The 24,872-nt window shown below is 38.9% G+C and overlaps 1 protein-coding gene across 1 annotated transcript; it reads left to right on the top strand.

The window, feature by feature from the left end:
* Nucleotides 1–123: 123 nt before the first annotated feature.
* Nucleotides 124–24,441, top strand: abcc12 (ATP-binding cassette, sub-family C (CFTR/MRP), member 12). The gene is made up of 31 exons (XM_032561084.1): nt 124–1,726; nt 3,745–3,801; nt 4,007–4,158; nt 4,435–4,581; nt 5,199–5,346; nt 5,825–6,061; nt 6,138–6,311; nt 7,093–7,240; nt 7,698–7,846; nt 8,010–8,117; nt 8,794–9,006; nt 9,084–9,155; nt 9,292–9,416; nt 11,448–11,520; nt 12,101–12,304; nt 13,764–13,898; nt 14,038–14,134; nt 14,460–14,510; nt 15,200–15,298; nt 15,415–15,518; nt 16,947–17,144; nt 17,235–17,461; nt 17,550–17,687; nt 17,866–18,055; nt 18,145–18,234; nt 19,443–19,632; nt 19,716–19,875; nt 19,962–20,040; nt 21,028–21,141; nt 22,110–22,274; nt 23,028–24,441. The coding sequence occupies exons 2-31, from the start codon at nt 3,751–3,753 to the stop codon at nt 23,118–23,120; spliced, it is 4,131 nt and encodes a 1,376-aa protein (XP_032416975.1). The 5' UTR covers nt 124–1,726; nt 3,745–3,750; the 3' UTR covers nt 23,121–24,441.
* Nucleotides 24,442–24,872: the final 431 nt, after the last annotated feature.

Raw genomic sequence — 24,872 nt, 5'->3', positions numbered from 1 at the left:
AAAAACTTGTTTCTGCAAAAATCTGAACTATTTTTAGCATGTAGTACCAAGTTAAAACCAGCAGGTGGAGCGCTTTTAAAATCGAAGTACGTGACGCTCCTGTTAAAAAAAAAAAAAAAAAAAAAGTCCGAGCTGTTACGTACACATGTTTTATAGCTTACGAACCATCTCATCTGTGCTCGTAACAGTAAATAATACACTATACATATTTCTTTTGTTTGAACTACTGCTACAAACAAAAGGAAAATGCTGAAAAGAACTTTATGGGTGGTTTTTGAACCTGAAACATTATAAAACCGAAATGGTTAATAACAGAGTGAAAACATGAAGGGTTTAGTTTTTACTTAACAATTTAAATATAACGTACAAATAAAGGCTCGACCAACTCTCCCCAAATAAACACAAGTCTCCAGATTTGACGGTTCTTACTGCAGGTAGGTGATGCTGAACACTGTTGAAATGAAATGACATTAATGATCTGCAACAAAGATACATGATTTATCAAAAAGAATAGTCAGTGAGGACACTTTAATCTAGTTATGAGTGTTATGTACTGTATATCTTTGTGTTTTTTTTTACTGTACAGTCTCAGTTGAATTTAGTTTTCTATGAAAGGAACATCAGTTATTAACATTTTAATGCAATTCAAAAGTAATTATGTAGAGCAGTACAATGGGAAGCTTACTTTTTTCAAATCAAAAAACACTAACATTTGCTAGAAGTGTTAGTAGTTATGTTTTACCAAAATTTTGTATTTTTATTTTTTTAAAAGAAAGATGCATTATTTATGATTTCAGAAATTGTCACCAGAAACATTTTCCTGCAGATTTTCTTGAAACCCCACAAACATTTCGCCACATGAACTCAAGACACTCAAATCTGACTCAGTGAACAACAAGATAGTGATCTGGAAAACGAGTTGTTTTAAACAGGCCTAAAATGTCGCTTTGGCAACACACTAATAATCTGCAGGAAAACAATGATTTATTAAATAGAGAACAGACACTACCACAGATATTTGGATTGTTAATCTATTTGTAGATGTTGCAGAGACACACAGTTCTGTTCTTGCAGTTTGCCGCTCACTGAAAGAACAACAAACAGGAAGACCATCTGCTACTTAAACAAGAGACAGTTCCCTTCACATTAAGGTGTGTGGTACCTTATTTCTACACTTTATCAGGTTATCCACACTCTTCTTTTTTATTATCATGTAATCCGTATAATCCTTTTTTTTCATGTCTCCTGTCCTTGGTTATGAAAATATGTTCTGAATCTGTAGGTCAGGGCTTACACTCTGGTGCTGTGTGTTGCCATCTTTGCTCTAATTTTGTACAAGATACTTTAATAAAACTGAACGGTTTTCTCATTAACACGCTTTGATAGCTTTGCTTTTCCAACACCAATATACAGAAACAGGCATAAATTGAAAACAATTAACCGTTACAGTTTGTTTTTTTTGTTTTTTTGTCTTTTTCTGGTGGACCCGGACACTAATTTGCGTTTAAGCTAAATATCAGCCAGACTTTATCGTTTTAGGTTGATGTACTATAACTGATTTTAATTGCTGTGTCATTCGGGCTGTCAGCAGGGAACAGCAGGACGTTTACCTCTGAGCACACCAACCTTTGTTCTTCATAGAAAGGGAGGCAGAGGGAAATCCTACCGGCTCCTCAGTAGAGTCTGAGTTAACAAGCTGCAGAGGCTCCACTCTGTCCACTCTGAGGTACTCTTCTGTTTATGTCAACATTTCTCTTTTAGATTATCTACACCTGATTTTGTCAGCTCAGCCTAGTTTTGATCGGGATTGTCCAGTCTGTTTATTTAGTCTTTTACGTTGTGTTGTGTTTTTTTTTGTGTGTTTTTTTTACATTTTAGAAGGTGCCGTTTGCCTTATGCAAGTAAAAACATAAGGTATCAGTGGGTTTTTTTAATTAATAGTATAAATTATTTTTTTTAAAAACAACACAGGGTTTTGATTTTGTTCAGATCTAAAACTTTCTTCTCCTCAACTGCAATAAAATGAGATTATCCACTTTTAGCTTGTGATAACTTTCTGCGCATACAAATTTTGGTTGTATGCGCATTGTTTTAGCAGAACATTTGTTTTACAGCTCCTTGTATTTTCAAAGTGAGAGAATTTTCTTTTCTGAACCAATATTAGTTATCAGACAGCAGTCGTGCGGCTTGAGCTGTTGGTTATTAGCGCTGTGAGTTCAAAAGGACTCTGGGTTTAATTCAGCTGGTTGCCGTTTTACCAAGATTTGTGGAGTGATTTTGAGTTGTCAGTATCTTACCCGTGGAGCTTTAACCATTTCTGAAACTTACGAGGGAAATTCTAGACCAATAAAAAAGGAGGTTCAAATGTCCTGCTTCAGGAATTTTAAAGACAACCAACAAGTTAACACCCACAGCGCATCGATTTCACGTCCAGGGGTGCTTAAATACATCCCTGCAATATTTTAATTGTGCTATCAGCATTTGGAGAGTTCATCATCATCAAACGAGGATACACCAATGTGTCTGATCAGCCATCTTTAAAACACGGGGGATGGTTTTATTCTGTGCTGCATTTTAGCTAACGGTGATGATTGACTAAACAAAATTGATGGAAGTAAACAGGAACAGCCCGATTAGGTTTTGATCCACCTTGCAGTTAAATCTGGAAAATTAGTGTTTCACAACAGTTTAGGTTTCGTGACCTAGACAATGTTCCTGAATACAGTGCCAATGCAATAAAACCAAACTTAAATGTAAAAGAACATAATTAAAAACCTTTATCAGTTATTGTCTGATTCACCAGACACTTGAACTTTGACAGTACCAGAGAAATGGGAATTAGAAAGAAAAAACAAAGTCAACTAGTAGTTCCATAAAAGTTTTGTCTTAAGCCTTTTGAGAGAATAGTTTCTGTACACAACATGTTAAAAAAAAAACATGTTAAAGATGAACAGTGAAGCTTAATTTAATACTAAAAATCTGATTTTATTCATAGTATATTGCTTTTTTTTTGCTTGTAATTTTTTTTTAGCCTTATCAAGTAAATTAAATTACATTAAAAACTTTGCACTATCTGCTTGGGTCACCAGACTGCAGTCAGCCAGCCAGCTGGCCGGCCGGCTGGCTGCTCCTTTAGTCTCCACAGCATGGCAGTGTGAAGCAGTAAGTGGAAGAGGGGCAGAGCTAAAGTACAGTACGCTCCATGAAGTGCAATAAATAAACCATAATGGATCTAAACAGTCTTTGTACTAGAAGTACCATGACACCTTAAGATGGGAAACCTCCATGTACTGTTTTGTTGGCAAAGTGAGGACCTTCTATTCTTGCTATTAGACCGGTGGCCATAATTCCATTGCTGAACTCTTTATGCCCTCATAATAGTGAGATCGAGTTCTGCCTTTTCAGCTCTGTATAAATTTCACAGCCATGACGAAGGACAGAGTAACCGTGACTGTGTGTTTGGAGTCATCTCCCAGAACTTTGACACAGTGGGAAGCAGCTCCTGTAATTCATTGACTCTGTAGTTCCAAGTGTCATGAAGCAACACGGATTATGTATCCACAAGTCATCTGCATACACGTCTCATTACTGTTCCTGTTAAAACACCCAGAAGGTTTAAAATGGAGCAGGAGATGCGATAACTCGCCCCAGTCTGATTCTGTCTGTTTAAACGCCGTCTGATGAATTTTCTTGACATTTCTCGACTAAGAAACTCATCCAGTTTTCATTCTGTTTGTTATGCAGGACACAATGAAGAAAGATTATTCCATAGAGCAGAGCAGGAATCGACGGACATCTTTTGTAAGTGGGCAGAACAAACAGAAACCGGGATTTTACAGTCTGACACTTTCCGTTTCGTCCCTTCAGATCTGCTCCCCTCCTATTGTCTCGCTTGCATCCTGTGTTTTTCTTGCACAGCTCTTTGAGTCTCTGAGACTCGTTAGCTGGAATGTCATCTAATTCTGCCTCTTTCTCTTTGCATCTACTTGGAAACTTTACTCCTCAGACAGATGATGGTCTTCGATGGAGAACTGGATCTGAATTTGCCCACCCAGATCACACCGACGTTCCTAGCAGCAGGGTGTCCCACCCCTCCCTGTTTGGGAAATACCAGCCCAGCCTACAGACTCTCAAGCCCTTCCGCTGGTCTTCCCCACAGTCAGTTTCACTGGTGACATGAAGCGCTTTACTTTTTGACATGCTGAACCCACAAACTTTTTTTCCACCGGGTTTAGATGCGATGGACTTTAAATCAAATGCATGTTACACCTCAATTTCACAATCATAGAGCTCTTTGCATCAGTCCAACATAAAAATCCCAATGCAACACATTGAAGTCAGTGGCTGTAAAGAGTGAGGAAAATTTGTTCAAGGCATTGCATGTGTGGTAAGACCCATGTATGTGGATATTTAAATGTCATTCCTTCTGTGCAGATCCCACCCTGTGGACAATGCAGGCTTCTTGTCTTTTACAACCTTTGCCTGGATGACTCCCATGATGTGGGCCATATTCAGGAACAGGCTGGACTTGTCCTCTCTTAGCCTCTCCCCATTTGACGTAGCGGACACCAGCGGAGAGAGGTGAGTAGCTTTTGCTTTTGCTCATGTATGTTTATGATATCGGATGGTCTTACAACATGGATTGTAGTAAAAGAACGCCTTAGCCAAGTTGCTAAGCTTTGAATCTGGAGGTCGTGTCTTGAGTCCAATGCTGCAGACACCCTCAAAAGGATGGAAACTAGGGGAAAAAAAAGTTGACTTCCTGTTCTTGCATCGTATGGTGACCTTGAATCTCACTGTGATCAGTAAATAATCTCACCTGTGTGACCGAAGTCAGTTCCTTTGACCACTGGGTCACCTCATCTCCACTTCTGGAGGCTGTGAAATATTGGCAACACGTCCTTTGAGGTAGACTAGAGGATCGCCAGGCTTTATTGATGAAGCACTTAAAAAACCCATCAAAGTTTACAAAGTGCTAAATATAAAAGTGCAAAAAGAAGAAAAATATTTAAAATTGTTGGTGACATAGTGTATGCTGTAGGGGCTGGTAAGAATGCCCTCATTTGAAGGCTAATGGGCTAGTAAACAGTTTTTGCTGGAAGTTGCTGGTGATGCAGTAGGAAACGTTGTTCCCTCAGACTTGAAAATCGTCCTAACAGAACGCAGCAACCAGCCAAAATATTACTACTGTCTTGCAGGTTGCAGAGACTCTGGGAGGAGGAGGTGGCAAAGAAAGGCCTGGAGAAGGCGTCCCTGGTCAGAGCTGTTCTCCGCTTTCAGAGAACGAGGCTCATTCTGTCCGTCATCATCGGCACCTTCGCCATGGGAGCAGCTTTCGTTGGCCCAGTGAGTTTGATTTTCATTCCACCTTAGCTCTATTTGTATGTTTATGCTGCAAAAAGACAAAATCTTACCAAGTATTTATGTTTAGTTTCTTGCGCAAATATCTTAGTGCGCTTTAAATTAAATAGGTTCCACTAGCAGATTTCTTTCAACCATAACATAGGAAAAATGTCGTGTTATAAGTGAGATAATCTGCTGGGGGCACTTGCATTTTTTTCAATATTTAAGAATTATTTACTGAAAACAAGCTCCTGTCTGAAAAGTTACTTATGAATTCATTGTTTTTTTTATTTATTTGTATTTCAAGTGTACTCAGATATTTGCACTAGAAACTAGAACAAAACTACTTGTTTTTGCAGTTTGTTTGATATGCTCAGAGTGATATACGATGTTAGTCACAACGCATTCGACTCTGGAACGTGACGTTTCCTCGCAACGCTCCTGTCCTGTTACGTCTCCACGCTCTCCTGTCCCCCCTCAGGGCATCCTGGTTAACGAAATCCTGAACTACATAGAAAGCCCAGAGAAGTCCACGGTGGCCCACGGCGTCGGTCTGGCCGTGGCTCTGTTCTGCACCGAGTTCCTCAAAGCTTTCTTCATCTCCCTGATGTGGGCGGTCAACCTGCGGACGGCCGCCAGGCTGAAAGGAGCCTTCTCCTGTATGGCCTTTCAGAAAGTCATCTCTCTGAGGGTGCACAGCGGCATTTCAATGGGAGAGGTAAAGCATGACGCAACCTCCAGACGCTGTAGTCATTTCGGAGGCTTTGAAATCCGCTCACTGTCTCTCCCGGCAGATGATTAACGTCTTGACCAGCGACGGCCACCGGCTGTTCGAGGCGGTGCTGTTTGGGAGCTTCGCGCTCTGCGCCCCGGTGATCTTCATCGCCTGCGTTGTGTTAGCCTGCTATGTTTTGGGTTACACCGCACTGACAGGAGTCTGCACCTACATCATCTTCGTCCCCATACAGGTCAGCAGCTCGCGTCACAACCCCCGGCCTAGTTTTATCTGATTGAGCATTAACTATTCAATAGTAAGGATGAAATGCATAGAGTCTCATCCCTTAAAGGATCATTTTAGATAAAATGTAAAGAAAGAATTTGGATGACAATCAAATTTTCCAGAATATGTTCCAACCAACAGAAAGTAGCCATATGCAGAGTAAGAGTTAAAAGTAGCCGTCCAAGAAATTACCCAAGAGTAAAAAGTATTTGGATAAAAGGCGACTCAAGTGCTGATACATTTAATATTTAAAAATGACATCATCAGACGGAGCGAAATATAAAGCTATGTGGAAATATTGGTATTTTTTCAATCAATCGATCAAGTTTATTTGCATAGCACGTTTCAGCAGCCGTGCAGTTCAAAGTGCTTTACATCATCAAAGCACGAAGTCATAGAATTTTAGCACTAGATTTTGTCAATTGTCGTTTTAAAGAGCAAAATGAAACTAAATTCATATAAATAACATAATTACAAAATCACAAAATGAGGAAATGAACTTCCTTTTTCCCCCAAATTAATTTCTTTCTATATAAAACTGACGAAACTTTAACAAAAACGTCAAGTCTGAGTCAGGTGAATTCTTGGTTAAAACAAGCTTGTTTTTCATTCAGTGAAGTTACTCATAGTGGGAAGAGAGTCCAGAATTTTTTACTCAAGTAAGAGCAGCAATACTGCATAATAAAATTACTTAGGTAAAAGTAAAAAAATACAGTAAAAATACTTCTAAAATCAAATTCCTTTTGCAGTTTGTCCTGGCAAAGCTCATTAACAAGTTCAGATGGAAAGCCATGCAGCTCACAGACGGCCGCGTCCGCACCATGAACGAGATTCTGAACAGCATCAAGCTCATCAAGATGTACGCCTGGGAGGAGTCCTTTGAAAAGAAGATAGCAGGTGAGTAAGGGAGCGGCTGCATGTCAAGCGTTTGGATACAGAGCCTCACAAAAGTGTTTTTATTGCACGTCGACTTTTTACACATTCTGACTTCAGCGTAATTTTATTTAGGTTTTTATGCAATAAAACATAAATCAACATAAAGCATCCCAGTGATCATGAAATGGGTCAAAAACGTCACTATTTATTTATTTAATTTTTACTGAGTCAAACTGTTGCTCATTAGCTCAACCTTAGAACGGAGAGTCTCCATTCTAACTAAGCCCCACACAGATGGACTCTATTTTTCTGACTAGGTGACTTAAGGGCTATTTTTAGGTTGAATAGAAATGCACGTCACAATTTTCAGAGTTTTATTTGTAAATGTATGATTTTCCTTCTACGTACTTATAATTCTCCCCGCCCCCTAAAGGCCATTCTGTGGTACTACATGACAGAAACGTTATCTTCCTTCCAGGGTTAAGAAAAAAGGAAAAGAAGCAGGTACGGCTGGTCAGCTACATCCAGAACATCAACACCAGCATCAGCAGCATCATCCCGACCGTCGCCACTGTTCTCACCTTCCTGGTGCACACTCTGCTGGGTTTGTCGCTCACCACGTCCGACGTAAGTACAGCAGCAGGCAGCGCCGGGGTTCGTCTTGTGAGGGGTCGTGAAATCAGCAGTCATCAGACGATCCCTGTCTGCCGAACAATTTTCATTTAGATTCGGTCTTAACCCTGCCAGGTGTCGTATCGATTTTGTTTGTCATGTTCTCTGATATCAACAGGCCTTCACTACCATCGCCATATTCAACTCCATGAGGTTCTCCCTCGCTCTGCTGCCACTGTGCGTGAAGGCTCTTGCTGAAGCCGCTGTGTCCCTCAAGAGATTAAGGGTACAGTTTTAAACAGCTGCTTTCTTTTTAAATGTTTCTGCACAAATCGGTGAACTTCTGTGCTTTTTTATGTTAGTTTATCACATAAGACCAATGTAATGTATCAGGAAGTCAGTGATAGGCACTCTAAAACTGAAATGGTGATATGGATTAAAAATTTTATTGCAATATTTCGTGGTAATATTGTGATAACAGTTATGTTTATTTTTTTGTGGTAACTCTGTGCCGCAGCATACATAGCATCACAAAATCTTATCAATTGTTTTTGGACTTATTTACTTAATACAAACTCCTATTTCTTGCTCAGAAGTTACTTGTAAATTAGTTTAGTCTTATTTCAAGTGTAAGATATTTGCACTAGAAATTAGACCAAAATACTTGGTAAGAATTTGTCGTTTTTGGGTTGCCAGTTACTTAAAATGCGTGATGTAACTAAGCTGCACACAATAACTGCATTTAATAAAATTTTACTGAAATCTATTGACAACAAACACTGGAGAAAATTGTTTAAAAAAAACTTTTTCAATAATTCCATCAATTTTGGTTTTCATTTAATTGACAAAAATTATTGAGACAACGATAAATCAAATTCTGTTCATGATAAAAAAAATTGTTTACGATAAGCGATAAACGATACGATAAATGCCCCTAATCCGATGTGTGGCTGCTGTTTCAGAAAATCCTGCTGGTCCAGAATCCCGAGCCCTACCTGGAGCAGAGGAAAGGCAACCACACCGCTGTAGAGATGAGAAACGCAACGCTGTCCTGGACCACGGCAGCCAGCGGGCCAGACCTTCCCAATGGCCAGATGAAGAACCACAAGCAAGACGAGACGGATCTGAGTGAGAGCTTAGCAACGCTGAAGAACATCTCCTTCACTCTGCCCAAGGTCTGCAGCGAATCCGGTGAGCTTGTTGTGGACCCAGTTGAAGGGCAACTAAAGGGCTTTGTTTTTGCTTCCTGAAGGGCAACCTGCTGGGCGTGTGCGGCAACGTGGGGAGCGGAAAGACGTCGCTCATTTCCAGCATTCTAGAACAGGTCGCTTTATCTTTTTTTTTGTCTTTCTCAGATTTTTTCCAGTTTCTTTTCACTCCATCATACTTTGCCCTCTAGCTACCTAGTTTTTGTAGTGTAGCGCTCCTGCAGTCTAAGTGATCTTCTCGTTTTCTTGCAGATGCACCTTATTCGGGGCTCCATCACAGCTGACGGGACGTTCGCCTACGTCTCCCAGCAGGCCTGGATTTTCCACGGAACCGTTCAAGAAAATATTCTGATGGGGGAAGCTTTCGACCAGGCCAAGTAACTACACGTCTAGGGTTGGGCATTTATCGTATCGTTTATCATTTATAGTGATACAATTCTTATCGTGATAACAATTTAGATTTATCATTGTTGAGATAAATTCCAGTTAAATACATTTAAAACCCTTCAAAACTGTCCATATTGTCAGGAATATATTTTTAAATTTTCCTCCACTGTTTGTTGAGATGAGAGTATTAATGAATATTGATGCATTTGAAAATATGATTAAAAGCGGTTATTGTAGTGCAGTTTAGTGATACAAATCGCTCTTGTTTAAGTGACTGGTGTGCTAAAGAAGCGCATAATAAATGGGAATGTTTTTCTAGAACAGTGTTTGTGCTTGAGGGGCCATGATTGCTGTGTCATGCAGTCACAGCCACACAGAGACCTAAAAACAAAGAAATAAATACAGTTTATTGTCACTTTTATCGCTATATAAGTCCATATCGCTCAACCCTACTGCACTGCCACTATTAGTTGCAGAGTAAACTCAGAGTGTTGGCTAAAAATATCAAATGATAATCTATGCTAGGTGTTCTGTGCTAACACAAGCCAAACGGACAAGCTAAAGTTTTGTTGGGTTTTTTCCTTTAAAAGCAGTCTGCTTTGGAGGTTATCTCACATGAAAAATGTTTGACTAGGAGAACGTGAAGTCTGATCTGTCGTGGCGGTTAGACGAGGTCAGAGGTCATCTGTGTTATCTGGCAGCTTCATGCTAGCATAAGGCTGACTGCTGATCTGCATATAGTGAGGACTTTATGGGGAGAGACTGGATGGAAGTTAAGATAAGAATTGTCTGTAAAAATGTACGAGATAAGCTACAGGTGAATAATTCTTGGGATAAATGTGTTTACTGGTTTAAATGTCTATATTTTAAAGAAAGACAGCTGTTATCACTGAGGCAGCAAAAAGCCTGGCTAACATTCAGATATAAAATGATGTAATGATGCTTTTCATTGTTTGTTGACATATTTCCCAATGTTTTTATGATTGTTCCATTTTGTACAGAGCTGGAAAAAAGTACTTGCCCCATTACAGATTAATTTTGCTTTGGATTATCAAGCGAATTTTGATATCAGTAAAAGATTAAACAGAAAATCCATTTTTCTAATGAGAGCTTCACTTCCTTTTTGAAAATGTAACAGGAAGTTTTCCTGTTACAGCACTGACTGTTTTGGCCTACTCTTCATTGCAGAATTGTTCTACATTAGTCTAGTTGTAATGTATATTTAAGCTTCTTCCAAACCATCTTAGCCGGATCCGACCCCAGAATTTGACTAGGCCATAATTCCCTTTTCTGAGGTGATATTTGCTAACGTGCCTCGGATGATTTTTCTGCTCCAAAGTAGCTGCAGACAATGACACTCCCACCATGTTTAAGTGCATTAGTGCTACTCCAGATATAAGTTACATCTGTCGTGTGTGTCGCCCGTTACGGGACACACACCTTCCAAAACCATTAGGAAATGTGAGCTTGGTCTTTTTTTTTGCTTATTGTTGAATCATGAGCACTGACACCAGCTGCATTTCTATCACAAATGTACTCAAAACTTTGTCAGTATTCTGCTAACGTTGAAAAAACACAATTTCCATTGCAGTTTTGCAATATAAACGGATTTCTATGGGGCCAAAAAAACTCGCTTCATCCTAGTGGTGAAGAGTTTTTATCGACAAATGAATTGTGTGTTGTTTTTTTTTTTAAATTGCCACGATAAAGTCAATTTTTTTTCAAATTTCCAAATTGCGAAATTACATGGTCAATGGATGCACAGCTCATGACTAGCAGAGGTTCAGAGGTCCACAGGGCTTTAGATGTTATTTTTATGAAAAAACAAGGACAGCCTGAGTAAATACAAATTAGCAGCTTGTCTTTGATTGGGTTATCCTTGTCTGATATTAAAGTTTGTTTGATCTGAAACATAAAAGTGAAACAAAAAAGCATAGAAGGAAATCTGCATTTGGCAAAAACAGATTTTCACAGCGCCGCAAGTGTCAAACTAAAAGCCGTCTTGTGTTTATGTTATACAGATATGACCGGGTTTTGGATGTGTGCAGCCTCAGAGCTGACCTTCAGATACTTCCATATGGAGATCGGACCGAGGCAAGTGATCTCTTTAACCTTCTTCTGCCAGTGTTCCTGTTTTGGATCTGGCCATAGGTATATGAATATCTACAGACACTCATTTTGAATCTGAATCTGACTGAGAAGAATGTCAGGCTTATTAAAAGTATGTTCATTTCTAAGCACTAAATACTTGCATGAATTACTGCATCAATGTGGCATGAAGGGGGAACAGGAGCTTCCACTGTCGATGTGGACAGGAACCAAATCCTGCTGGAAGATTAATTCAGTATCTTCATCTCCATGGTTGCACCTTTCCTTTTACTCCTTCCACTTAACCTTTTGATGAAAAAAACATTTAATTTTCTTACAACATTCAAATTTTCTGCGACACTAAACTTTGGGTGTTCGTTATCTGTAAGCAGTAAACATCAAAATGACAAGAAATTAAGGCTTGAAATATTTCACTCTTTGTGTAATGAATCTACGTAATATGGGAGTTCCACTTTCAGTTTATTTTGTATGCACAAAGTCCCATTTTCAGGTGGATTTTTAAAACGATTTATTGGGGAGAGATGTCATGGTTGTTATGTTGCTGTTTTTTTTTTTTTTTTGTCAGATTGGAGAACGGGGGCTCAACCTGTCAGGAGGACAGAAGCAGAGGATCAGCCTGGCAAGGGCCGTCTACGCCAACAAAGACATCTACCTGCTGGACGATCCGCTGTCTGCTGTCGATGCCCACGTGGGGAAACACATCTTTGAAGAATGCATAAAGAAAGAGCTTCAAGGAAAATCCGTCATACTCGTCACACATCAACTCCAGGTAGGATCACACAAACTTTTTGCCAAGTGGGACAAAAACTGTCAAGTTGAAGGTAATTGAGGGCCACAACATTTTGATTTTTTCAAAATAAAGACAGATACGTCTCACTTTTACCTGTAAGAATACGAACAACATGCAACATTTAATAAAACAGTAAAAGTCTGATTTCTGTAGAGGTGTATGTTTTATGTTGGTTTGAAACATAAAATTTTTGCAGGTTTGTTTTACTTATATATATATATATATATATATATATATATATATATATATATATATATATATATATATATATATATATATATATATATATACTGTATATAAGTTTTACTTATATATATATAAGTAAAACAAACCTGCAAAAATTTTGGACATGAGAAAGTTTGGACACACCTTCTCATTGAATTCAATGAGAAGGTGTGTCCAAACTTTTGGTCTGTACTGTATATATACAGTATATATACTGTATATACTGTATATATATATATATATATATATATATATATATATATATATATATATTTTTTTTTAAAACTATAACAAAAAATACAAACCGTATCCTATCAGTTTCTTGATTATTATTCAAACAAGAACAGAATGTGGATCACTTGTTCTTCAAGAACTTGAGTACAAATGACTGGATGTTTGTGGGTTTGTTTACTATGATGTTGAAATGGAAAAAAAAGAAATTCATGTTTGACAAAACATGAGTATGTTGTGTTGTATCTTCCATTTTTAGAAACTTTGATTTTTGTATCTTTTTTAGAAGGCAAGGGAAAACATATTGTATCTTATTTCTTTTTAACTTCATCAACCACTAACCTTGAGCAGAAATCCAAGTTTGTGCCATTTTTGTCTGCACTAAATCCCTGTAAGGGCCACAAAAGGCTCCTGGGCCACACTTTGGTCACCCCTGAATTAGAGGTCAGTGTTCACGTTAGCAGCATTATAACCTAAATCAGGTGTGTCCAAAGTGTGACCCACGGGCCATTTGTTGCTCTTGAAATGATTTCTTTTGACTCCGTACTGCAATAGAGGAATGCTAAAAATGTAGCCAACGAAATAGAAAATAATTCATAATGCCCGAACAATTTGAAAATTGTCAGTTTTTTCTTTTAATAATTCAACAATCCAAAGCTGTTTTTATGTCTCACATCTTTAATGATATACAGGTTTTTTTTAAAATTGTTTTTAGTGTTGAGAATATAAAAGGAATTGATAATTATAATAATAAAAATCACAATAAACTAATTTTTGCTATTTTGACTTAATGAAATTTTGTGTGTGCCAGTTTTGGCCATCACAGCAAAAAAAACTTTGGACACCACTGACCTAAATGAAGTTGTGAAAAACGCTATAAAAATACAAAATGCTTTCCAAGTATTACTTGCAACTCCACTCATGTTTTTTTTTTTCATAAAAAGGCTCTAATTAGATGATTGCTTTGGCGTGCGTGTTGCAGTATCTGGAGTTCTGTGACGACATCCTGGTTCTGGAAGAGGGCGAAGTGAGGGAGGCCGGGAATCACCAGGCACTGATGAAGGCCAATGGACGCTACGCTCAGCTCATCAGCAACTACCAGATGGAGCAGTCAGAAGTGAGAGCGTCACAAAATGTTTTTATGAACAAAATCTTCACTTCGGCTTTGTCGTTCTACAAGCGCAGGGTATTAAACGGAAGAATCAGCCGTAAAACAAGCTGTAACCACCGGGTTCTTTATTGTTTGTGAATGTCAGACGCAGAAAGAGGGGGAAGAAGAGGAGGAGGAGGAGGCGTCCCACAAAGAGGCTGCTGAGATCAGACAGCGTGCCGACAGTGGGATAGTAAACCCCGGTATGAAAACAAAGACTGTCTATTTCTGAGGAACATGAAAAATAATTGTTGGTAGAAAGGAATTATTGACTTTAAACAAACTCCTATATCTTGCTGAAAAGTTACTAATAAGTTAGTTTTGTCTAATTTCAAACGCGCTGATATATTTGCCTTAGAAACTAGACCAAAAATACTTGGCTAGTTAGGTCCTGGGGTAGTTTGTATCTTTAGGAGTAAGCTTTCTTCTAAGAGTAGCACATAAGCTAGTTATGTTAATCACTGTTAAGCTGAGTTTTATAACTGCTGTAGTCGTGATCGAGAAAATAACATCTGTGCCTTTTTTCAGCTTTTGACATGTCGGATGAAACTGATGATGGGGCGCCAGCAGACCAGAAGCGTAAGTAAACAGACATCAGTAGACAGTAGACTGTGAAACTGACCCAACGGGTTGGTTCAGGGCCCAGACCAACGATACAGGACAGTCTCCACGTGGGAGACCAGAACCTTAAAAACAATGATTCACAAAGTTTCACTCGATGCTCGATGTCTGTTTCATTTCTGCTTTAACTTCTCAAAACAGGTTACTTTGATTTGTTCAGATTTTTAGGACTCATGTTTTCTTCTTCATTGCCATTGGCAGTGTAAATAACTTATGTCCAACTGTATTCATCTTATTGTAATGTTAGTAGAAGCAGGTTTATCTTTAATTTTAACAACCATGACAAAATAAACAAAATTAGAGGAACACTGAATATGAAAACTTCAAAAACAGCAAACTTTTATTAGTATAGCAACGCAGAAAAACCTCCATCATAAAGCAGCACAGGTAATCCAGGAAGTGAATGGGGGAGGGTTGAATTTGAAATATATGTAGCTTTATTAAGCACTGGTAAGAAGTGCAAATATAGGCAAAATCAAGACAAATTGAGAGGGTTATTGAAGACCTCTGGTGGGTAAAAGAAGTGTCACAGGGAACGAATAAAGCACAAAAATGGTCAGACAATCTCAGATACAGTATTAGGCTGTACAAATAGGACATGTTTCAATCAAACAAGGATTTTATTTGATAGTTTTGTTCCCGTTCAGCCGCTGTGACAGGTGAAGATCAGCTGGTGAGTCAGGAGTCCTCCACAGAGGGATCTGTGTCCTGGAGAATCTACCACCAGTACTGCCAGGCAGTTGGAGGTCTGACACACACACAAAAACTCACGCCCACACACACACTTACCAGACTCAGCAGCAATGTTCTTCAGATATCCTCTTCACTGTCTGTCTTATTTGGTGAAACTGTTTGTCTGCAGGTTATTTCGTCACCTTCCTCACCGTCTTCATCATAGTCCTAATGATCGGATCCACAGCCTTCAGCAACTGGTGGCTAAGCTACTGGCTGGGGCAGGGAGACGGGGTGAGGATCTAATCACTTTGTCCTTCCTGTCACACATTTTCATTTTCAGTCACAATAAGTATGGAGATTCACTAGAGATGAATCTAGTGAACAAATCAAAAATCTATCTGAACAAATCAAAAAAAAAACATACAAATGGTGTGGGGAGAATTCATCTGAACCTCCTCTCTACAAGGGGTATTGCTTTGTTAAAAGCTTCAGGGACATGAGTATAAAATTAAAGTGTATAATACAGTGCACATTTCGAGCCAAGAATAAACGTACATAAGCAAACAACACACATAAAAAAAAATAATAAAAAAGAGAAATGTGGCAAGCAATCACTTAATACTCTCTTCAAAGCGCTGGAATGCCTTTAGAAATTTAAATTAGGTGTTCATGGTTGAAGTGGTTCTATTAAAAACATAAAAATTGACCAACTGAAAAATAAATAAAACAAGATTGTTGTACATTAAAATCAGAAAATTTCTGTGAGCTGCAAATTTAACTGTAAAATGCATAAGACATTAATAAAAGTCGTCTAAACAGGATTTTTTAATTCCCTAAATTTAACTTTCCTTCTTGTGTATCAACAAAATATACGTCTGGAGATGTATATTCATGTTTCCCAGCCAATATTAATTCCTGGTTTTCCCATCCTGATGGATCCAAACTGTTTGATTCCAAAGAGGAAAAGAGTGCAGCAGGTGCTTTGATAAAGGATGTAGTTTCAAATCCAATAAATACAGAAATTACAAGTTCATTCCTATTTATGCATTAGGACATGTCTCCACCTTATCAAACTTAACACAATTGCATCATCATTGTTGTTTTTGTTGGAAACAGCTAGTGGGACTAGAAAGATAGCTAGATAAAGCGCTAGATAAAGAGCTATATTTTATGTTTAGTGCAATGAAGTTAGATAAATATATAGAAAGCTAGCTATTTATCTGGCTAATAATACGGTAGCTGGCTATTTATCTAGCTTAAACAATTAGCTGGTTATTTGTTTAGCTAACTAGTCAAATAACTAGGTAGCTAGTTAGATAAATAGTTATGTAGCTCTTTGTCCAGGTAGCTAATTATTTATGTGTAAATAGCTAGCTACCATATTATTAGCCAGATAAATGGCTTGCTATATATTTATCTAACTTTATTGCACCCAACATGAAGTATATTAAAGGTAAAGGTAATTTTATTTATATAGAACATTTTCAGCAACAAGGCAATACAAAGTGCTTTACAGGAAGTAAAATGAAATACAAACAAAATAACAAACCAAAGGAAAGAGCAAAAGAAAAAAAATAATCTAGTGTTGATCTAAAGTATGTAAACTACTGTAGGTGCTCTTGTTCAGGGTTGCTAAGTATCCTCTGGTCTAATTCCATTTCGGTTAAACCTATTTCTAGTCATTGCTCCTCTAATATCTTTATATTTTCTTTTGTTTAGTCCAATTCAACGTCTAACTCTGGAAATATGACTTCTAAACCGGGTGACGTCTCCCAAAATCCCCGCCTGCACTTCTACCAAATGATTTATGGAGTGATGATCCTCATCACGTTGGTCCTTGCTGTTATCAAGTGCTTTTTTTACACTCATGTCACACTCAGAGCTGCCTGCAAACTCCATGACAGCATGTTCCGAAAGGTACTGTGGAAAATCTGCACTCAGCAGAGATCAGCTCCAGTCAATTTGTTCCTATGTCAAAAGCGAGAACGTCGTTTCCTTTCTTCCCAGATTCTTGCCAGCCCGATGAGTTTCTTTGACACGACGCCTACTGGACGAATTCTCAACCGCTTTGCCAAAGATCAGGAGGAGTTGGACTCTGTGCTTCCTCTCCACATGGACCCCTTCCTGCAGTTTTGTCTCCTCGTCACATTCACCATCGTCATCATCGCCTCTGTTTTCCCCGCCATGCTGGCAGCTGTGGTTGTCATGGGTGTTTTGTTCACCCTCATGCTTTTGTAAGTCCACCGCCAGTCAGGCCGGTGTCGGACCAGAAAGCTGCAGATTCAAAGAATCGATCTCTTAATGGAGGATTTTCCCCTTCAGTGTATTTCAGAGAGGCATTCGTCAGATGAAGAAGATGGAGAACATCAGCCGCTCTCCGTGCATCTCTCTCACTACCTCCACCCTACAGGGCCTCAGCACCATCCACGCCTACAACATCAGGGACAGCCACATAAAACTGTAAGATATCATCAAGTGATATCTCTCTGACAGACTTCTTGATACTGATCTACAATATACAGCACCTTGCAAAAGTATTTTTACCCTTTCAACACCTCAAAACTTTTGCCAGGCACTTTCGTCAGAGGGTCAAAGGTTTGTGTCACCGACGTTTTGCCTTTTTTTGGTCAAACTATAGGTTCAAATCTCTGAATGACATCAACTCCAACCATTACTTGCTGTTCCACTCCGGCACACGGTGGCTCTCTTTCTGGTTGGACTTCATGGCCGCCTCCATGGCGCTGCTGGTGGCTCTGTTTGTGGTGCTGAGCAGCAACGACGTCATTAGTCAGCCTCTAAAAGGCCTCACCATGTCATACACCATACAGGTAAATCTGGACAGCAAACAGGTTTGGGTTCCTTTTGGTTTTTGGATCCTTCCGGCTCGCAGCAACACTGAGGTCTGCATGTCTACCAGCTGACAGGCATGCTCCAGTATGTAGTGAGGCAGTCAACTGAAGTGGAGGCCAGGTTCAATTCGGTGGAACGACTGCTGGAATACATCACGGTAAGAATCCTTATTAAAGGGGACGTATTATGCAAAAATCACATTTTGTACTTCCAGTTGGATCTCTACTGCTTCTAAAAAGAGCCCAAGAGGTAAATATAATTTACAAAAACACTCGGCAGATTTTGTGGTGTTTGTAAAAAGGCCCGTTTCGAAAATAAAAAACCTCCAGAATGTAACGTCACAAATCAGCAGGCACTGCCCCTCACCTAGCAACCCCCAGCGAAGCCCAGCCTGTCACCTGGCAACCCAAGCTGAACTCCATCATGTTAGTTAGTTAGTAAATGTATTAATTTCATCAAAAACAAAACAGTTATTTACAAATAGCCCAAAAATATGCTTAAGCAATAGTAATTTACAAAAAACAAAACTAAGCAAAAACAACATCAACTCAAACAAAAAAAATTGTATGGATTCATATTATTCAAGAGGTTTTCATTATTCATATTAGTCTATTTCACATTTCTTCAAAAACCTAATTTTTACCATCCTCTTAAATATGTACATTGATCTGGCATTTTTAATACACAACTCCTCTCGTTATTAATAAGCAAAGCGACTCCACCACCTCTATTCTTCCTTCTGTTCATAAGACAGAGTTCATACCCCACAATATTAACATTATTTATATTTTTATCATTGAGCTATGTCTCTGAAAGTGCTATTATACTAAAGATTGTATTTATCTGATGTTTGCATTTGCAATTATACTTCTACTATTAAAATGAATAATAGAAAGAGCTCCATTTGTCATGTTTGTATGCACTGTACAATGGTTGCAGGGCATGGCTGAAAAAAGTGTTTTGTTTTTGATTTCATCCAGAATCCACTTTCTGCATTCTTGTTGGTTGTGCAGTAGACTCCACTTCTGCTTTTCAAAGGTGTACGGTTATATAATTGCGCATCTGTTTGCAGCCATTTTCATGTGCGAGTGTAAACGTTGAGTTGAGGAGGCGTGGAAGGCAGCTGCTAATTTGGATTTAAAGTGACAAGAGGCCCTAAAACATCTCATTCTGAGAGGAGCTCAGAATGGGCAGAACTGAGCCAACTGAAATCTCATTATCTAAGAATGAGTTTGCTCAAAAAAAAAAAAAAAATGAACATGATTTTCATAGCTCACAGACCTGTTCAAGGAAGCATAACAGGTCACCTTTAAGAAAGTACTTCATCATCCTGGGGTGTCTTATAACACTTTTCTCCACATACAGACCTGTAAGTCTGAGGCCCCCAGACACATAAAGGGAGTTAAGATTCCTGACGGCTGGCCCAAAAACGGAGCGATTGCCTTCCAGGAGTACAAAATGAGGTACAGAGACAACACGCCTATCGTCCTGAACGGGCTCGATTTCGCCATCCAGGCTGGAGAGAAGCTGGGCATCGTGGGAAGGACGGGCTCTGGTAAGCGGGTTTCCACCATGGCTCTGTCACCATAGTTACAGAGCAGGACTCAGCCCCTCCCTCTCTCTGCGCTCCGTCTACAGGGAAATCCTCCCTAGGCGTGGCTCTGTTCAGACTGGTGGAGCCGGAGGGAGGGAGCATTCTTATAGACGACGTGGACATCGCAGCCATCGGCCTGCGGGATCTGCGCAGCAAACTCTCCATCATCCCCCAGGACCCGGTGCTCTTCACTGGCACAGTCAGGTACCCGCTACTCACGCAACTGGTTTCATAGAACAACCACTGCTGTGTGGACCAGTCACAAGCTTACCCACTACGCTTACCCACAGGTACAACCTAGATCCTTTTAATCAGTATACTGATGAGGAGATCTGGGCGGTGCTACAGAAAACCTACATGAAGGACTCGGTATGTTACTAAAACACACAACTCTTTGGACTCCTTGGAGTTTATATAAGTATTAATTCTAACCTTCTTAAATAATTTACCAAGGGTTTTTACGCAGTAGCTATCGGTGTTTTCTGCTTTTAGTAGTAATCAGAGGAGGTTTCGACATCAGTAAATGCTGGCTAGCTTGTTCTACTTTCTTCGCTTTGCTTCATACAGATGATCTGGACCCTCGACCTTCTAGATGGAGGCATGGACTATGTTGAAGTTTTAAAGAACTGGATCTGATTTTAGCCAGTCGTTAGCGTTTGGGCGTTACATATGTAAGACGTCAGTTTGATGAAGCTTACCAGAAATTGCCTGTGCTGTAAACAACCCCGGGGAAAGTAGAGCCACAAGATCTTTGTCAGCAATAAAATGTCTAACTTTAGTGGCTCAATATTTGGGAAGCAAGGCCAACATGGACTGAACGTCTTTGTTCACTTCCTCCGCTGCCATTGCTAAAACTACGGGCAAACTACAATTCTAAAGCAGCGCAGAAAAACTATGTCATCATTCACGACTTCTGCTGATGTTCGCTGATTTCCCCGGTTGAAATCCAACCGGGGAAATCGAGTTCAAGGGAAGAAATTCCAGCCGCAGCCGTGAAGGGAGATGAGAATTGAGCAGAATTGCATAAGAAGGCAATAGTCAGGTTAGCTAAATGCTAATTTGGCTGTGAAATATAACTAATAAGCTCAAATGACCAAGGATACAGAGAAAACCTGATGTTCGCTCTTATAGAGAAGGTTTAGACAGCCATAATCCCAATGTGGTAAACAACTTAAAGCGTGATCCAAGCTTTTTATGCAGCTCGGATCACAAGTGGAATAAACATGACTAAAGGTGAAATACTACGTTTTAAATGTCAACTTCTTTAAAACAAAAGGTGGTTTGTAACTCTAACTATAATATATATACTCATGGAAGATGAAGTGTTAAATACTGTGTTCCTGTGTGTTTCATCAGATCTCCAAGCTAGACGGGACGTTGCAGGCAGAAGTGTTGGAGAATGGAGAAAACTTCTCTGTCGGTGAGAGGCAGCTGATGTGTATGGCCAGAGCACTTCTCCGTAACTCCAAGGTCCGTATGCGTGGTCATCCATACTCCTATGCTATCACCAGAGTAATCACACCCCCTTAATATTAGCACAATTTGTCACGATGCGGCATTGACACTGAGAGACTAGCTCAACATAGTAGTATATAATTTTGCAATTTAAAGAAAGATGTACAGGAATAACGACACCGAAACCAAAAGAAACCAAAAGAAAACACATTGTCCTACATGCAGAACACTTTGTGTTGAGGGGAAGTTAAACAGCAAATGTAAAACATATTGTTGGCAGCATCAAACTATGGGAAGTAAAGAGAACACTTTTTTACAGGCTGCAAAATCAACCTTTAAAAAACAATGGGTCATGAGTTAGAATGACCTAGTCAAAGTCCAGACCTAAATCTAATTGAGATTCTTTGGCTAGACTTGAAAATGATTGTTTTTGCAGATGTTTTCCGTCTAATTTTAGCAATTCTGCAAAGAATAGGCAAACATATCAGTCTATCGATGTGCTGATAGAGACATGAAGGAAAGTAACTTCAACGGGGGAAATGAAAGCAAATGTGGAGCAAACTGTGCAAACATCGAGTCATTTTCCTCCTATTCTACGTTGTTTCACTCCTTTATTGGTCTATCAAATAAAATCCCAAATAAATATATTGAAGTTGTCTTTTTACGATGTAAGACAATGGGGAAAAATATTCATGTGTGTGTTTTTTTTAACTATTCTGTTACATACGGCACTGATCAAGTCCAGTCAATCAAGTTAATTTGTGAGTAGCACGTTTCAGCAACACGGCGGCTCAAAGTTCTTCATGTCATAAAAACAGAAAAAAACGTCATAAAACCAATGACAGACATTACATTTTGTCAAGTTCCACCATCAATGCTCATCAAGTATGCTGTCAAAGTTCTAGTTATTATGAACCACAGGTGGGGTTTAGTCTTGATCGAGATGTGAGTGGGTGCCTCATCCTCCCTGGTGTGCCTGACAGATCATTCTGCTGGACGAGGCCACGGCCTCCATCGATTCAGAGACAGACGCTCTGATCCAAAACACCATCAAAGAGGCCTTCCACGACTGCACCATGCTCACCATCGCACATCGCATCAACACTGTGATGTATGCAGACCGCATTCTGGTCATGGACGACGGAAAGGTGAGCTACATGGAGAGACGACGAGAAACGCTTTTAAGAGTCTCACCCCTACAACGACGCGCTATGGCAGTTTTAGTTATTTAAAAAAAAAAAGAGGAGTAAATTCCCGCCCAAAACTCAGAATTTTTTAGATTAATCTCAGAAAGTTTCTAAAAATAAAAAAAAAAACGTGGAAATTTTAGAGTTTTAAAAGTAGAACGTTTGCTTGACAAAATTTTGGGATTAATCCTAAAAAGTTTTTAGAAAATCTTAGAAATTTCTGACTAGAACATTTGCTAGGAAAAGGTCAGAAATTTTGAAATTAACCTCAGAAATCTTTGAGGAAAAATCTGGGAAAAGTCTAAAACTTTTGGAGTTTCAAATGCCAAAATTTTTTGACTTTTTCTTTTTTACTTTTTTTTTTTGCGACTTGTCAAACTCAGTTTAATCCGACGTTAATCTCAAAATGTCTGTTTTTTCTAAACTTTTCAAACTCGGAAATAAATTTCTGCATTTTTGTTCTTGAAAATTTCTGAGTTTTTTCTTGCAAATTTCCAACTTTTCAAATTCAGAAACTTCCTCTTTTTTTTTTTGTTTTAAACATTTCTGAGATTTTTTTCTAACTAACTTGTGACTTTTCAAATTCAGAAATTTTCTTTTTTTTTTTTTAGAAAATTTCTGTGATTTATTTTGGCAGAAATGTATATATTTCTTTCCATCTCCCTTGGCTCGCCGCTGTGCGTCCCTGACTCGTTTGGCTTTGTGTCTTTTCAGGCAGCAGAACTGGACCCCCCAGAAGTGCTGAAGCAAAGACCAGACTCCTTGTTCTCCTCACTCCTCGCTGCTGCTAACACTGTGAACACATAAAACCTCCAGAGCCACATCATTGAGCGCAGCAGTAACTCATAGTGACAGCTCTTCATCTCTCAGCCTGATGTCAGTCGGTACTGTAACACTATAAAGTGGAAAGGTGAGCTTAAATCAAGTGTGGCAGAGAGGGAGGGATCAGATGTGGGAAATATGAAACTTTTATTCTCGTTTTCTTGGTGTATTTATATCATAAGCGTTCCAGGAAAAACAATGGTAACAATGTTCTTTCATCGGTTTTTGTGTGTATGTTTTATTTATTGCTCCCTGTCACTTTTGCAAATGACATGTAAATGTAGAGAGTAATGCAGAATAATAAGTGAAAACGTATATATATTTTTAAATTGCTACCGCTTTTGACGGCACAAAAGGCTCTTGTGTATTGTAAAAACAACATCCAATGTTTACTGATGAAATGTACAACATTTGGCCTATTTAAAGTCTCTTTAAATAGGCTAAAAAGTTACTATTTAAAGTTACTTTTTGTAGACCGAATAAAAATGGAGCTCCATCAACAACAAAATTAATTTGTCACATTTAATCAACTTGATTTAGTCAAACTAAATTTCTTTACATTTACTTGACATGACAACATAATAAATCTACTTGGATAAACTGAATTTGTTTACTTGTGACCAGTTAACGCGATATATTTAAGATCAGCTGTTTTCTGTTTTTTTCAGTGTGGAGAGAGATACATCCTCACATGCTAGCAGCTGTAACTGCAGTAAAATGTAGCTCAGAAAAATGAGCTAAATACAAATGCATCACGCACTTTTCAGAGCTTTGCAAACCATGTATCAATTCCAAGCCGCTTCAAAAATGATGCACTAACGCATGAAAGTCAAAAAAAACCCCACTGAAGACATTAGCATAGCAATGCAAAATTTGAACGAAAGTTAAAAGAGTCTGAATACTTTTGAAAGGTTGTGAGTTGATTTTAGCTCAGAGAGGAAAACATTGTGTTTGGAAACCAAATATTAAGCAATACAAAATGAGAGCAAGTTGGACCGAATCACTTTTCAGTTCTCAAAATTAAGTCTCCTGTAATGGAGACTTCAGTAGACGGCATCTTTACACCGGAAACGTAAAAACTCAACAATACGAAAGAAAAATACTTACCAGAAAAGAAAAATACTGGTTTCTGAAAATGAAAAGTCTCTGTTTTCATCCTACTGAGCGCCACACGATGGCGCTATAACCTTCTACATACTGAAGGTGCTATTGGAGAGAATAACTATAAACTCCTCAAAGGCACATCACTCTATTGTATTATAAAAACTACTTTAAACCATTAAAATGACTCTAATAATAAGCTGAATCGCTCTCTGCTCTGTTTTGAATCTTTTGACTGTGTCTCTGGTTTGGTGTGAACTCTCCTGATGAACATTGATGGTTTGGTGTTGCAAGACAGATGCTCCCTTTGTTCCTCTTTATACCCTGCCCAAAAAAAAAAAGGAAAAGGAAAAAGAAAATAAAAGATGAACTTGTTGTGCTTTTCTAGTTGGAGCATCAAAGCAAAGAAAGTTAAAGAACCAAGATTTTCTTTTTTTAAAAAGGAGAAAAAAAAAAGCCACTGCGAGAATCTGAACGTTAAGATAGTCACGGCAACTTAGACAAGACACGAGTTCTGCTTATACATATTGGAGTTGAAAATTCGCCTGCAGCACCTCTGGAACAACGAGGAGCTCAGTGATGTGCCTGGAACGTCCCCGGCGGCGTGGCCCGCTCCAAGCCCGCCGCTGCTGCCTC

The sequence above is a fragment of the Xiphophorus hellerii genome, chromosome 4, assembly GCF_003331165.1.
Source record: "Xiphophorus hellerii strain 12219 chromosome 4, Xiphophorus_hellerii-4.1, whole genome shotgun sequence".
Lineage (NCBI taxonomy): Eukaryota > Metazoa > Chordata > Actinopteri > Cyprinodontiformes > Poeciliidae > Xiphophorus > Xiphophorus hellerii.
Note: the sequence above shows the minus strand (reverse complement) of the source record. Positions and strands in the feature narration are given on the sequence as shown.